The sequence below is a fragment of the Accipiter gentilis genome, chromosome 7 (genome assembly GCF_929443795.1).
Source record: "Accipiter gentilis chromosome 7, bAccGen1.1, whole genome shotgun sequence".
NCBI classification, from domain to species: Eukaryota; Metazoa; Chordata; class Aves; order Accipitriformes; family Accipitridae; genus Astur; species Astur gentilis.
Genome location: NC_064886.1, coordinates 5,997,995 through 6,013,899, shown reverse-complemented (window position 1 = coordinate 6,013,899; position 15,905 = coordinate 5,997,995). Strand labels below are relative to the sequence as shown.

General features: G+C 46.8%; 1 protein-coding gene across 1 annotated transcript; it reads left to right on the top strand.

The window, feature by feature from the left end:
• The first annotated feature begins 4,312 nt into the window (after positions 1-4,312).
• LOC126040765 (glutathione S-transferase theta-1) lies at positions 4,313-15,014 on the top strand. The gene is made up of 6 exons (XM_049805628.1): positions 4,313-4,468; positions 4,597-4,653; positions 8,903-8,990; positions 10,086-10,236; positions 12,489-12,665; positions 13,711-15,014. The coding sequence occupies exons 1-6, from the start codon at positions 4,357-4,359 to the stop codon at positions 13,909-13,911; spliced, it is 786 nt and encodes a 261-aa protein (XP_049661585.1). The 5' UTR covers positions 4,313-4,356; the 3' UTR covers positions 13,912-15,014.
• Positions 15,015-15,905: the final 891 nt, after the last annotated feature.

The window sequence follows — 15,905 nt, the reverse complement described above, 5'->3', positions numbered from 1 at the left end:
TTGCCTGTGTCCCTTTGTACCCCTCCCGCCTTCCTGTCTGCCTGTCCCTGTGACCTTCCATTTCCAGGTACAAGCCATGAGGACGGTTCCAGTTTGCAGAATTGTTTTTTTTCCCTCCTTGTTAACCTCTGGTTGTATCTGGAAGTCTGTTTGTCTCTGCTGGCTGGTTACACCATCCCCAGAGATGGCCGCATAGTATGCTGACTGTGAGATGTCAGTCATCTTAATGCAAGTCAAATTATTACAGTGCTCAGAAAACGTGAAAGTAGCTCCTCAGACCAGTCTTGCACATCCTTTCAGCTGGACTTACTGGTTTTGGGGAATGAGCCAGCTGCCTCTTCTGCTTTCGTTTCCTGAGTAAACCTGCCCTTTAGTTCAAAAGGGCACCACGAACCACAGCTTGCAATACACATCTCTGTGCGCTGAGCTATAGCAGCCAAGCAGGCAGGCTGGTCCCTTTTCGTTCTTCCAACCTGCAGGAAATCTTAAATGTCAGTGGTGAAAAAGCAGGTTTGCCCCCAAACTCTTTCAGTTTCAGTGCTGACACAGGCAGGAATATTTGTCTTCCTATCTGATTTTTTTATTGGTAAGTTTGCTGAGGAGAGCCTGCAAAGTCGGTGACAGCAGCTTTCTTCTCATCCTGAGAGTGCTTGCATGGTTGGTGCCTGAGCAGCAACCCATGTAGGCACTGCACTGCTGCTCTGCAGTAGTAGCTTGCCTGCAGCGCTAAACCTACAAAAAAATGGCCTGTTTACATTGTACCGCCAACCACTTCCTTTTCTCTGTAACCTGCAGCTTACCGCAGCCACCAGCTGGGCTTCTGTGCACCACCAGAATATAGGAGGTCCTTCTTTGCTACCTCACCAAAGCTGCCCAGCCTTGCTGTACTCTCTCCTGTTAGCACATTTGTACTTTGCCTAACTTCCAGATTCCTGACCTCAAACTTTTCCGCTTCTTGTAGAGAGCAAACATCCTACCAGCACAATAAGTGCTTCACACAGCTTCTGTTCAAGTAGAAGCAGGGCAGAGAAATAATCAAAACCAAGAGCCTAATCTACAGAGTGCTAATCTTGCCAGATCTCAGACTGGGCTTGGTAGCAGGACCTTTCTTGATACACATCTCCCTGCAGAATCTCAAGATAGGGCTGCTGTGCATGCAAAACCATTGCATTAGCCAAATGAAATAAAGTGTCTTTTTTTTTTTTTTCTTATTTATGGTACTTCCAGCACAAGAGCTCCATATAAGAGAGTCCTGAGCCAATTTTCTGCTTGTTTGAATAAGGCACAAGTTCCTTACGTGTCACGCGTTGTGTGCTCTTGCAAGGACATCTGCCTTCAAAAACAAGCTGGAACTATGTCCAGAGCTTGTTGTCTGGTGCTTGTCAGCTGCCAGCATCACAAATGATAAATGCACTTGCCTCAGTCCAGCGTGGTCGTGGTGATAAAAGGAGATTTTAAATCGTTTTTCCTATAGTCTTCTCTGTGCTAAGCCCACCCAAACTGTAGGTTCACTCCCCCAATGAAGCTGTGTGCAGTCAGCAGTAGTATTTTGGGCCCTTCTATGCACGCAAGACAAAGCACCTCCCCATAGTAACTCCTTGGATGGCAACAGAGTTGTACAACAGATAAATCTGCCTTCTTTTTTTGCTCTGAAATAAATCGTGGAGATAAGTCATCTTGTCCTCGTACTTTGCCTTTTGCTATCCCTCCACCTCCCTCATTTTGTTAATTTGTGTCATTTGATCTTGGCCAGTTCCACCTCCTAGGTTGAAAGCCCAAGAGCTGCCTGCCAAAATCCAACAGGTTGTGCAAGAGTTTTGCCTTCCTCAGTGCAAGGTCTCTTCTGTGTCCACTCCCCTTTCACCTGAATATGGAGAGAGATTACACCTCAGTGACAGTTTAATGTGCTGTTCTGAGTCAATTTCCTCAATTCTTGCCAGGGGCTATTTGGAAACAATAAAATGAAGCTGGGACACATAAAATGGGAGGAATGTTTAAAAAACAGATACACGTCCTGAGACCTTTTCTAAACAAGAAAGAAACTGCAAAACTTACTGCATTTTTTTCTATGCTGTTCCCACTTCCAAAAGAGAAAGCACAAGCAGGAAAAATGGCCTTTCAGGTGACGGAGCCAAATGAAAATACAGTGCTAGGAGCACTAGCCTAGGACCAGGAATAATGCAATCAAATGCCATATAACATGACCAGAGAAAAATACCTCTTTGGTTGTGTGGGCTGTGCAGCGCAGCAAATTGGAGAAAAGCTTAAGGAAGGAACATTTCCAGGAGGCACATGAAAAGATCTTTGAAGTCCAGACAGGACTAATGGATCAATTGAACCAGAAATAAAGGAGCAAAGCAAATCCACGCTGCTAATCTTGCTACCCACCGCTGAGACCAACAAATTCTTCTCAGTGATTATCTCTGAGTGGGGAAATGCAGCTATTTTGAAGCACAAAGACTTCTTGGACTATTACCTGTGCAGAGCCACACTCACACTCTTTTCCCCCACGCCCTTAAGATTTCTTTGCACTGAAGGAGTTTGACATGAACTCAAGCACTTACCACAATACTCTATGAGCCTTCATCTCTGGTGTGTTGGTGCTGCGTGCAGGTGCTTTAGAGGGTAAACTATACTGCAGGGGAGCTGAAGGGTGTTCACAGCCCCTCTCCCTATTCTGGCCAAGAAACTGAAATACTCTTATCGTGCAGTTCTAAATCGGAACAATTACTCTGAAAATAGGTGCGTGGTACAGAAGACTCAATACTTCATTTTGAGACGCAGCTCGTTCACCAGACTGGCAGACTGAATTGGTCTGAAAACAGTAAGCCCCATTCCTAAGGAGTTCTCAGAGCTGAAGTCTTGGAAAAGTGGTATAAAGGGAAGCACCTGAAAGTGTTCCTAGTTTCTAAATTATCCAGTTGACGAGCTCCTGGCTCAGTATCCAAGCCTTTTCACCACCCTTTGTAATGATCCTTTACACAGTTCTCTCTCCCTGAGGTTCCTCTGGCTCTTTCCAAGGATTCATGCGTGATGTACAATCTCTCTGGCACAGCACTGATAAAAAGGTGTCAGCTGAGCCGAGGTGGGTTTGACTGGGGGTGACTTTGCTCCGAGTGGTTCAGCCGCTCTATCTTGCAGAGACCCAGAAGTCCCTGTGCTCAACCAGCATGTCACTTTCCCTGAATCACACAGCTGTGAAATGCTGCGGGCTCCATGCAAGGGCTTGAATTCAGTTTGAGCTTCTTTAGTTCTCCTCCGCTTGCATGGAAATCTGAAATGACAAATACCAGGGGGAGAGGAAAGTCACTTCATTGTGAGTATGCAGAGGTAATGCCCACAGAGAAGTCCTCCATGCTTCACTGCCGTTCAGGCGTCACCTTGCAGCGCCTGGCAGAGACTACGTGACCAAAGAATTATCTTTTGAACTGAAAACCATACTGAGATCTAGCGGTGCGAGATTAACGCTGGCTTAGAGGACGTCGTGCAAGGGCCCCGTTTGCAGCGTGACGCATCCCTGCGGGACCGCGTTACAAAACCAAGCGTTTACCTTGCGAGAGCCGTGGTGGGATGCCGCGGGTGAGCGCGGGCTCCCGAGCCCCTGTGCTGTCATAGAATCATTTAGGTTGGAAAAGACGTTCAAGATCGAGTCCAACCATTAACCATGCCCACTAAACCATGTCCTGAAGTACCCTGTCCACTCGCTTTTTGAATATCTCCAGGGATGGTGACACAACCACTTCCCTGGGCAGCCCATTCCAATGTTTGACAACCCTCTCAGTAAAAAAATTTTTTCCTAATATCTAACCTAAATCTCCCTTGCCTCAACTTGAGGCCATTTCCTCTTGTCAGCCAGGGCTGCGGCAGGGTGGGGGGAGCCACGACAGCCCCTGCTCCCTCAGCACTTAGTACCGACCTCTCTTCTGAGCTTGGTAATTTACCATTACTCCTAAGTTACCATTACTCGCGTGTCACCTTCTTTCCCCGAAGCTGCCCTATAGGCACAGTGCCCCACGGCTGCCTATCTGTGTGGGACGGGGAACCCTGTCCGTCCCCGTCCCGTCCCCACCCCCCCGTCTCCTCTCCCCGGCTCCGGCCGTGCCTCCCCGCCCTCCTGGGGTCCTCCGGCATTCTCCCGTCCTCCCCCCGCAGGAGACTTCTCCCCCGAAGCTTCCCCTCAAGGCGCAGACCCCGCTACCGCCCGCCCCTCACACCAGGGCAGGCCGCCGCCGCCCGCCGCCTCCCCTCAGCGCCGCCGCCCGCCGCCTCCCCTCAGCCCGGGGGCGGGCGCCTCCCGCCTGCCCAGGCGGGGCGGGCGGCTTCGGGCGGCGGGTGACAGGGCCGGGCGGCGGCAGGATGGGGTTGGAGCTGTACCTGGACTTGCTCTCGCAGCCCTGCCGCTCCATCTATATTTTCGCCCGCAGCAACAACATCCCCTTCGAGTTCAAGCAGGTGGAGCTCTTCAAAGGTGGGACGGACGCGGCCGCCCGCCCGCCAACGAGCCGTCCCGCAGGCGGGGGTGGGCGGCGGGCGGCGGGGCGGCTCGCAGCCCACCGGGGGCCGCGGGCTCAGCGCCCCTCTCTTGCCTCTTGGCAGACTCGGTGCTGGGGAAGAAGCCGGCGGCGGGGAGCGGCGCGGAGCAGCCCCGCACAGGTGAGGGGAAGCGGGGGGGGGGGGAGACCCACAGCGGGCACCGGCCCCCTCCGGGGCGTCCGTCCTGTCAGGCCGGGCCCGATCCCGGGCGGCGCTGGGTGCCTGGCGGTGGCCCGGCGGGCGAGGAGGGGACAGGCCGCGCTCGGGGCGCTGGCAGCTCCCCGGCCCTGTAACGCGATCCCCGGGCGGGGGCTGTCGCCGGGGCCGGGGCCGGGGCCGGGCAGAGCCCCCGGCCGTTGGCAGGGCCGAGCGCCGCGCTGGGCCCCGACCGCGACCTTTAAGGCAGAAGGGCCCGTCGCTCCGGTCCCGGATCCCGCAGCCCGTGGTGGGTGTGTGTGTTGGGGGGGGGGAGTGTTGCTTTCACGGCCCCCAGAGGAGCCCCTTCGTCTCCCTGGCAGAGGAGCAGAAGCGTGCAGGGGTGCTGGGCCGTCAGCCCTCCGGCTCGGCTCCCTGAAGAGGGTCCCGCCGCCTCCTTTCACTCTCCTGCCCCGGGCTGCTGCTTCTTCTCTGGGAATTGACTATTGAGCCGGTTTGGACTGTTGCAGATGAATAGCGACGCAAGGGTCCTCTCCCTGGGGAGGCTCAGCCTCAGCCGAAGGAGGACACGCTTGAACCATGGAAGCTAGCAAAATGCTGGAGCTAGTGGAAGCGGGACATCACCTATTTGTGAGAGGGATGCAGGGGTGCAGAGCTCGGAGGAGGCTTATCTGTGGTCTCACACTGGTGTCCTCTCAGGACAGGGTCCCATCCTGCCTGGGGAGGGTGAACAGGTCAAGCCTGCCCAGACTTGTCCATCGGAGCGGAATCTGCCCCCAGCCCCTGGAAGCTCGGCTTGGCCCATTGGGAGGGAAGGGCTAGCTCCTCCGGTAACCTGAGTGATTTTAAATGCATGCGCTGCCGAGGGGCCTGAATACAATGGTTTGACCGTGCAGCTCTTATTCCCAGAGCGGACTCATAGCTGTGCCACATCTATTTTTGTGGATCCCCAAGGAATGTTCCTCCAGCCATTTCTAGCAAATTAGTCACAGTGACAGCCGAGGAGTGCTCTGGGAACTGTGTACTTAGCAGAAACACTCAGCTGTTCAGACTTGTCCAACTGTACAAGATGACTGTTGCCTATTTACATATTGCATTTTCCTAGTAAATTGTTATTTTTTTGCCTAAGGCAAAGCATAGTACTTGGAAATCCTTGGCTGGGGAGATGATTAAGCAGGGACGTGATTGGCAAATAGACTGACTTTTTTTTCCTTTCTACTTCTGTGAAATCTTTTCCACTGCTCTTTTTACCCACCAGTAGATGTCTTTCCCTGCACTATGACTTATGCTTAATAATGCCTCCTGTGTGCAGCCTGCCCTGCTTTTTAACAGTGTACACTCTGCTTATTGAAGTTACTCCTCAAAGCCCAGCAATACAGACAGTGTGTGTATATATATATCCTTGGGGGACATTGAGAACTAATTGCACCAGATGCAACTGATGTTAAACAGCACTGTAAGTCAAGTCAACATCACAGGAATGATAAAGATGGGCCATCTAATACCACTAGACAGAAAGGCCGGCTCTGCTTGCTGAAAGAGAGGCATAAGCTTCAACTCTGCTAAACGGCAAATACAAACATTGGTCTGTATTTTAATACAATAAGCAATCGGTCCCAATGAAGCAACCTGGAGTTAGTGTTCATACCGAGGCTTTTTATCAGTTTGCAGCTCAGTCGCGGAGTCTCGGCACAGGTCTTTTATGTATGTATGCAAAGACCCTGTATGAGCCAAAGCAAATAAGATGCCATCTCTGGGCTGTGGTGCAGTCTGTGTAACAGACACTGACCTACTGTTCAACCTGCTGTAATGACATGTTAGTCCCATCAGGGTACTAATATGTTCAGTATTCCTGCTAGGACTGCTGCACAATGAGAGCAGGCTGAAATCTGATTCAGGCCGCCCTCACCTGCTGCTTACTTCTCATATTGTTGTTTCTCAGTTGCCCACTACCTTGGATAATACAGACAGCAGAACAACCAGACAGCTAGGTCTGAGAATTGACTGATCATTAGTTGTAAGCATTATTGACTTGCAACTTTCTGCTGCATTTTTCCAAGGACCACCTGAACTCTACAGATCTCACCAGAGCTGAGTGTGTGATGACCACTGGCCTTTGGAGCCCTTCTAAAAGCACAGGACCAAGCAGCTTCCCAGAGCAGTGCCTTGCATTATAGTAGATTTACACAAATTTGCTTCACTCTTTTTATGATATAAATCATGGGTGTAAGGCACCTTGTCCTTATATTTTGCCTGCTGGCAAGCGGGGCTTGATTTTTGGGGATTTTTTTTTTTATATTCAAATTCAATTATTAGGCTTAACTTGCACTTTCTGTCTGGCTCATATTCTTAAGAAGCCCTTTCTTCCTACCTCTCCTGACAATGCTGCCTGGTTCTGCTGTGCACGTGGAACCTCTTACCCAGCTAAGCTGGAGGCCACCATCGCTGCAGGTAGGCAGAGATATTTCCCAGTGAGATGGAAGACATGGGTTTGAATCCCTTCAGATCACAGATGGATGTCAACCTTAGTCTCTGATGAAGCTACTTACGCCAGAATTTTAAAAAGCACTTCTCAAAGAAGAAACAAGGTAGAAGCTAGGGTGGTAATGTTTGCTCTGCCTGATTTGTCTCATTATGTGAAATCAATATTGGGAAAGTAGCCTGTAATTTGTGATGCAGCAACCTTTCTTTCTCCCACCTCCTCCTAAAGCCAACTGCAAATAAATGTGATAGTCCAAAGGCTGGTTTTATTTCTTGGAGACTATTTCCTGCTGCATATTTGTCCAGTAAAGCAGACGTTGCCACTGCCTCCTGAATGGGGGCAAATAGTTCTTGGGAATGTAGATCACTGTCCCTTAGTTAACGGCCCTTACAGGTTTTTTTTTAACAAAGGTGTTTTTGTACAAGATCTCCTGCTGATCATGCTGATTTGATCAGGATTTGCACCCTAAATGTCATGTTTCCTAGAGAGCACTTAAAACAAGCAAAGCAAACAAACTCCTCGCACATTTTCTTACGTAGGCATTCCTGGGCTTCTGTACAATTCCCTAGCATTTAACTGCTGACTGGCAAGTCTAGTGCCTGCAGCAGGAAACTGAAGACCTGATTAGATAGTCAGCTGTTAATACCTCCAAACTCCAAGGGACTGTGGAGTTCAAACTCTTACGAGATAGTGTCGCCCTCCTGCATTTTCCTGACAGAGGTAGGTTGACATGCAGAGCCAGGAGTAGCACAGGGCCAGTCGTGATGCAGGGTAGAGGTGTTTGAGCTTCTCTGCCCCTAGCGAATGTCCACCGTGGCAGAGTGAATGATTTCATGAGCCTACTGTTGTATTGCTGGCATTCATGTTTTTCCCATCCCAGCAAAAACCCTGGAAACATCCTCAACTGCATGTCTGCTGAAGGATCAGCTCTGTTGACAGCATTTACTTTCTTTGTAAATGCTCAATTCCCTCTGCTCTTCAGAGACAAACAAACAGGAAAAAGATTTTGCTCTGTGTGTCTGTAAGCCAGCTGGGTTCTCTTTGATTAATTAGCCATTGCAGTGGTCTCTGTGGGCACAAGGCTTTTCAGTTGCTTTCCATCATGACTCCGTCCTAGCTAGTCAGCCAAATTTACAAACTGCGGGAAGATTACTTTGTTTTGGTGTTGTCTGTGGGAACAGGAGTAGGAATAGCAACTGTCTGCACTCATGAGGATGCTCTGCATGCAAACTCAACTTTTCCAGACCTTGCTTCCTTGTCAAATATTAAGTATTTTTTAGGTGCTCAGTTGTCTTCACCCTAACTTCTGTCTCCCCCGCCCCCCGTCTCTAAAGCCGTAGGACACACTGTTCTCAAGTCAAGTCAGCTGTTCCTGGTTATCTGCAATAGTGTTTTCAATACTAGTACCTTCATTGTGGTATGTCAGTGCCTCTCAGGGAGTGATTTTTTTTCAGTAAGTTTTGCAAGTGTTACTGGTACCCGAGTCAAGCAATAGAATTCCTGTATAGAAATGTGAACTGCTCCATGCCACGTGCCTGGCCTGAGCTGACCTCCCTCTGCAGATAGCTTTTACACTGACTCTTCAATTTCATTACCTTTTAATTGTGAAATATCACCATATAGGGAAAACCTAACACAGTTCACTGATTGTCCAGTTGGCTACAGGTATTTGATTTATCATTCACTGGCAGGTACACTTCTAACCTCTGACTTGTCTGTTCATGTTCTTAGGGCCATCAAACAGTGAAGAAGCTAGCAAAGTCAGCCTCTTGAAGAAAGTACCAGCACTAAAGGACGGAGACTTCACCCTAGCAGAATGGTAAGAACTCAGTCCTTAGACTTCCTTGGGTACCAGTAATCTGTGCAGCATTTAGGAGATGTCATTCCCGCTAAATGATTAAGGATCACAGAATTTATGAACGTGTTGGTTATTTTTAATAGTATAACCTCATTTGCTCTGTCTCCATTTTCTGTTTGAATTATCTTTCAGAATATAAACAAATCAGCTGACTTAACTTCTTGATCTTACCCTGAATGCACTTACCTCAAAATGGGATTGTAAACATTTCTGGGAAATGTTTAAAGCTTATAAAAATCCTTTTTACCCTAGGAAAAAATTCTGTTTATCTGAATTAGTCATAAAGGCCAAGTGAACACCTACTTGATAAAATTTAGGGTTTACATTATAAGATTAATATGGAGACTGGTTAATGGTGTCATAATACTGACATCACTGAACTATAGTAGTATCAGCATAGTAGGAGGGTCTGCATTTTCTTCTGTTTTGTCTGCACAGGATTTTCTGTGGCATCTCTTTTTGTATTAACAGCCTACATATTGTTCCAGATGACTAAGATATTTTTCCATCTGACTTCTCCTGCCAATTAGTGAAAGTATAAACATCTGGACAAACACAAAAAGATTCTGTAGGCTCTCCTTCTTGGGACTTCCACTGACTTCAGTGGAAGCTGCAGGCTAGAGGCAGATCTGATGAAAAGGCAACATTAGGGAGTTTCATTTAGTACACAGGCACATAAACATGCACAGGTCTCGCAGACGTGGGTCAGAACAGTCGAGGAACAAGTGAGGTTAACATTGCTGATAGATGATTTTGGAGGTTTATTTTTTGTTTACCCCAGTACTATCCAGCAGTACTCTGCACCACAAAACAGTGCTGTGATTTTCCAGCAGCTTAAAGTTTTCACGGGAGCTAAGGTGATTAAGGGCCATCTCTGATGTCAACATGAATTAGATGCCTCTATATGGTCCCTAGACTCCATTGGAAATCTTGATTGGAATGCTTTTTAGTGGAAGCAGCAAGTTCAGAAGGGGCAGGAGAAAGAGAGCTTAGGCAAAAGCATTCTGCATCATGACTCCCTGACCACTTTCTTCTCTCTTGTTAATGTCTGAGCAGCACTGCCATTCTGCTGTATCTGAGTCGAAAGTACAAAACTCCCGACCACTGGTACCCATCAGACATACAAAAACGGGCCCAGGTAGACGAATACCTCTCATGGCATCATGCTAACATCCGGGCTAATGCTCCTAAGACCATGTGGATCAAGGTAAGGAGACTCAATATTAAAATGCAAATAAAGTGATGTTTTCCTGGGCGAATACTAAGCATTTGAACAGCCCCAGTTCAGAGGGAGTTTATCATGCTGAAATAACAAACCTAGGCCATTCCTAGCTGAGAGGAGCTGTCAGAGAGGGAGCTGTTCCTAATTGCTCAATGTCAGGATCTGGCAAACGCAGCTTTGGTCATTCTGTTTTTTTCCTTAAAGTAGGTCTCGTACAGAAGGTCTCAAAGCCCAACAGACTTCCATTGCCTGGATTTGTGAACAAATATATAACAGACTGGATATTGCCTCCAAGGGCCTCCCCCTCACTGCACAGCTGTGCAGAGTGTGCACATAGGCAGAAGTTTTGCTTCTTTGGCGAGCATGTGCTTCATTGCTGGAAAGGCTTGTGTTCTTCATACAGGAAGTCCCTGTGGCCTCATCAGGGTGGAAATCCAGAAGGAGCCTTCTGCTTCCAGCACACTTAGGTACTTCTCTGAAATGGGGTCAGGGATAGACAGAATAGAGACACAGAGAGAATGGCAGAATTTCTTTATTGAGTGTGGTCAGATCAATTTACATTTAGGCAAAATTACCAGAATCACCCTGCAACAGAAAATCATTTAGTATCAGATTATTTTGCTGGACCCCTATTTCAAGCCAACTCACCAGACCATTAATGCAACTATTCTTGGAGAGACCCAGGTGCAAATATAGTCCTGCAAGTACAGCTGTGGTGTGGAATTTCAGATGAAATCAGGGTTGCCAGTAAGCAGGTAAGAACTTCACTCCTCCTGTGTAAAGTTTGTCCTTGTTTGTGCCTAACAAAGCATATCAGGACTCATTTAGCTTTTTTGATTTATTGACATTTGAATTCTTGGCTAGAGGGCACAGAGAAACAATTCAAATATGAGTCAGATTCATACAAGAAGCAGTTTCTTCCAGTCTCTGCAGGCTGTTATTGCAGTGCTCCAAGGGAAAGAAATCCAACTCATTGCTGCTGCTGCTTAGATAACCCAGATACAGGACAGGTCCTCAGAATAATTGAAAATAGGGAAGCGTATAAAGCCACCATATAACAGAAGGCATATTAGCTAGACATGGGAGAAGGCAGACTACCCTGAGATACAGAAAAGGATGAAGATGCTGTTTCAAGTGATTATACCCAGCAACCCCATCATGCATAATTGGAACCACTTAGGAAGAGAACTGGCCATGAATTTTCTGATTAAATAGATTCCACATGTATTTGGCAAAAATCCTGGCTTGGATTAAGCAATCCCAATTTGAATTGTTGAATATGCTAGCAGTAAGTAGAAATCCAGTCCGTTCCCACTGACAGAAATTTATATCTTTAATTTTGCTTCTCTAAATAAACTCTATTTCTTTAGCTGTGGTAGGTGGAGGCAGCATAGTTGTGAAGCACTGCGGGCTCTGACGGTGCGTATGCCTCTGTGAACGGTGACAAGTCTCACAGAAAGGCAACTACCTCCTGTGCCAGCAAGTCCGTGGGGACAAGGACCGTGCTTATATGATTGCTCTGGAAGAAATTTCTAGTGATTTAAAAAATTATGCTTGGGAGGCGACAGAAAGGCTGGTGTAAAAATGGTACTTGCCCACTCCCAGCCTCACTGACTACTGTCATGCATTTCCTGCCTCTCAAGCCAGTGTTGATGCATTCCAGTCCCTCCTACGCTCCCTGCCACAGCCACCACCCAGCCACCACCGTGCCCTCCTTTCCATCACGCTGCAGGACAGGCAGCTGCCTGTCTGCTTGCCGCCAGCACCCAGTTACACAACAGGGTGGATAGCACGGGTGGCTGGTGGGCAGGCAGCCTGCCGAGACGTCTTGGCAGGCTGTTGAAACCAGAGGACATAGCAGGGGTGACTGTGGCAGACGTTTGTCTTCCCTGGAGCTGTTGGCTGTTTTTCTTTTGCAACCCACCAAGGTGGAGCGGGGGGGGCACAACTGCCAGGCACAAAACAAGATGAATCCTTGATTTCGTTCTCCATGTTGCTGCCCCTTAGCTGGAGGTTACTGTCAGGGCAGATCAGCCACTTAGGACTGTTTCTGTGCTCTCTGTCCATGAGCTACGTGGAACCATAGCAGCCTGTGAAGCTCTAGCATCATCCCCTCCTGCAGCTTTGCTGCAGGATCACTGATGATCATGAGTAGTTCATGGAGTGTAATGTAAACGACTCCCACCAGATCCATGAGAAGATGGATGACTGTACTCTTAAGTCTCTTCTCTCCTCAGGTGCTGATTCCCCTCTTCACAGGGCAGCCGCTGCCCTCCGAGAAGCTCCAGGAGGTTATGGAGGGGCTGTCCACTTCCCTGAAGCAATTTGAGGAGAGGTTTCTGCAGGACAAGGCTTTTATCATCGGGAGTGAGATCTCTCTGGCAGACCTTGTGGCCATTGTGGAGCTGATGCAAGTGAGTGCTGGAGGGTGGTAAGGAAGTGTCAGCACAAGGGAAAACTGATGCTGCTGGGCAGGGAGGGGTGCAGCATGTGGCAACACTTCACTAGAAAGAGGAATGAGGGCATATCTCAACAAAACTAGCCTAAGACAATGAGGACACTATGGGAGTAGGTTCAGAAAACCAGTTAAAAAATAAAAAAACTGGCAGCAACAGATCCCTTTTGTTTCTTTTCTCTAACAATACTTCTCCTTCATCCTTTATTGGGACTTTATTTTTAACCTCCAGAGAAGGAGGTAATATATAAAAGTGAGAAGCAATAGCAGACAGGTCTGATGAAATAAGAAAATTATATAGGAATATTTTTATCATACAAGAATATTCTTCTTCAGATGGTACTTGCCCATGCCATGTCTGGAAGATGCAAGACTGAATCTCAGACGGAGGCAATGAAATTAAGTCCGTTACAAACTAGTTGTTCTCTGCCAGACCATCAGGGCCTGGATCCTGCAGCCCAGAAGTGATTCTTTCTCCCAGTTCTATATCCCAGAGACTGAAAAATAGCAGTTCTGCTTCTCTACAGCAGTGTGTTCCAGAGAGTGGCATAGGCAGAAAGTAGAAGGGGGATAGATTATGTCAATTAAGACATCAGTTCAATTGAACGCTTAGAATTTTGTGTTGTGGTTTTGCTATATAATATAGCACTCCATACTGTGGACTGTGCAGTTGTCCCTAGAACTGTCAGCCCTCCATGTCTTCAATGCTGTAGCTGAAAATCACTCCCAGGAAACCGCAGTCATCTCTGCTGCTCCTAACAGCTGTTTTGGCACTCAGGAATTGACTTGTAAGTGCCCTTTAAATATAGGCTAGCTTCTGTGTCCCCCAGATAGATACACCCGACCAGAGGATTTTTTCCTCCTTCCTAGTGCTCCTTTATGAGCTCTTCTTCATTATTTTTTTTTCCTCTACCTGTACCTGCAGGTAGACTTTTGGTACCTGTTGTCTTGGTGAAGAAGTGACTGCCCAATGCCTCACCGTTGCTCTCTCCCCCTTTCTGCAGCCTGTTGGAGTTGGTTGTGACATCTTTGAAGACAGACCTAGGCTGATGGAGTGGCGCAGGCGGGTGGAGGATGCTGTGGGGAAGGAGCTTTTCTTCCAAGCCCATGAGATGATCCTCAATATCAAAGAACTGAGCAACATTCAAATTGATCCACAGCTGAAAGAGCATCTGGCACCTATGTTGATGAAGATGTTGAAATGAATTAACCTATCTTACATTTTTCCTGCCCTTTTTTTTTAATTTCTTCTCTGACCTCCAGTTCTACATGTAACTGGAAAGAGCACTGTAATTCTAACACAGAAATTGCAAAATTGCAGGGTGTTTCCCCCCCCGACAGGCCTTTCCTGTATCTTTGGGGGTGGTAGCTGGGGAAGGTTTAAGACCTGAAACATTAATTTTATACAGAAGGCTGAGGCCCTACAGGTCACTTAACACGTGCATCTGGGTTTTATTTCAGCGTCAGTCTTCTCAGAGATGGTAGAGACACGAATGGTATTTCCTGACAAAATTGGAGCCAGCCTACAAACTGGGAACATTAAGAGAACTGTAAAGGATGAGGATCATTGTTTTCATGTGTTTTTAACATTTGCAGCTCCTTCTCAAGTGACAAGCACTGCAAAACGTGCCTGATCCTCATTTTCCCAGCACATGTCCGCATAGACAAGTATAGAACAAAACTACAGGCAGTCTCAAAAGTGAAAAAAAGACACTGAATTTTTATTTTTTCTTTTAAATTTCTTATTGCTGAGGTATCTCGCTGTCCATGTACATTCCACACTTCTTCTATTTGCCTTTAGGTTCCTGTGAAAAGTTTCTTCATATTCATCTACAACTGTGAATCTTCGTTAATTCTTAAGTCTAACCACTACTCTCAATTTCTGAAAGCCTGGGTTTCATTGATGCTTGGTCTGCCAGTACACATGTGGCAGGGGCTGTTCTTGGAGATTCGTGTGGTAAAGACCAAGCAACTTCAAAAAGCTGAGGGTGGCCACAGCCTTCGAATAACTGCCTACCTACTCTGTTGATGTTATATAGGGAATACACTGAAAGAATGCATTCATAGTGATTTCTTGAAAGAGAATATAACAGCAATCAAATTTTTTTTTTCTGCGATAATACTGTAATAGCAATCCACATTTCTTCTAGAAAATGCAGAGGGGGAATAAATCTAGATGTGCTTTTCTGAGACTGTTTTGAATGGAAGTTCACCAAGTAAGTCACCCTGTGCAGCTGAAGTAATAAGAGAGATTTTGTGCATTGAGCAACATTTGCATCACAATAAAAGGGCAGAGAGTTGTTTTGGAGCTTTTGGGCTCTTCCTTGGCTGTGTTTATTTCTGGTTAGCTGTAGCTCAAATACAAACCCCTTTTGTACTGCAGCACAATTTATGAGGTAAAACTGAGAGAATCCAACCATTTCTAGTTTCTTCAGTTGAAAATAGCAAATTGTAAAGGATGCAGAAACTGGTGGGTTATATATCTCTGCATATTTCCATTCATAAATAGTTGTTGCCCTTGAACCTTACCCTGAAATCCTTGCCCAAGGACTCTTCCTGGAAAGAATAAGACAAAATGAGTAAATAATTCAGGAATAGCTTCTCTCGCTAATCAAATATCTTCTTTTCTTTCCAGTACTACCATGTCTTGGCTGTGATATTTCTGCTGTTAAGTTCTCTAAAACCAGACGTGTTCTGGTGATGTCTTTCACTAAGGTTTCAGTTCTGGGTACTACTGATTTAGTCCAGAGCCTAGGGAGATCTTTAAATTCCCTGTTTGGAAAGAGGACTCTATTATATACTTCAGCTTGCATTAGCAGGAAATTTTGTTTTGTAATTATGTTCTCTACAAAGACAAGAGACCTAACTGAAGGCCCTCTCTTTTCATGAACTAAAAATATTACAAACAGGCACATGTTCATTCCCACCCTTCTTTTCTTCCTAAACATTAGCCGAATAGTATGTTTTTACTGATGTTTTATTTACAAAATATTGTCTACAACTGAGTTAAATTTTAAGTGGGAAGTGGTTGATTCTTTTGATAATTTTGAGAGTGGAATTGCTAAGTGGGTGATGACACATGCAAATGTCTGCAGGAGGGAAAAAAGCTACCATGATTTTCCAAAGGCTGAGCGTGTTTGAGAGCACTTGCTGCTGTGCTGTCTTCTCTTGGTTGTATGTTCATCCCCCTACAAGCATT

What these genes read in the sequence shown, in the direction of transcription:
- LOC126040765 (XM_049805628.1), top strand. Translation starts at nt 4,357, where the DNA reads ATGGGGTTGGAGCTGTACCTGGACTTGCTCTCGCAGCCCTGCCGCTCC. An exon ending in GCAGGTGGAGCTCTTCAAAG is followed by an intron (nt 4,469 to 4,596) that starts GTGGGACGGACG and finishes GCCTCTTGGCAG; the next exon opens with ACTCGGTGCTGGGGAAGAAG. An exon ending in GACTTCACCCTAGCAGAATG is followed by an intron (nt 8,991 to 10,085) that starts GTAAGAACTCAG and finishes ATGTCTGAGCAG; the next exon opens with CACTGCCATTCTGCTGTATC.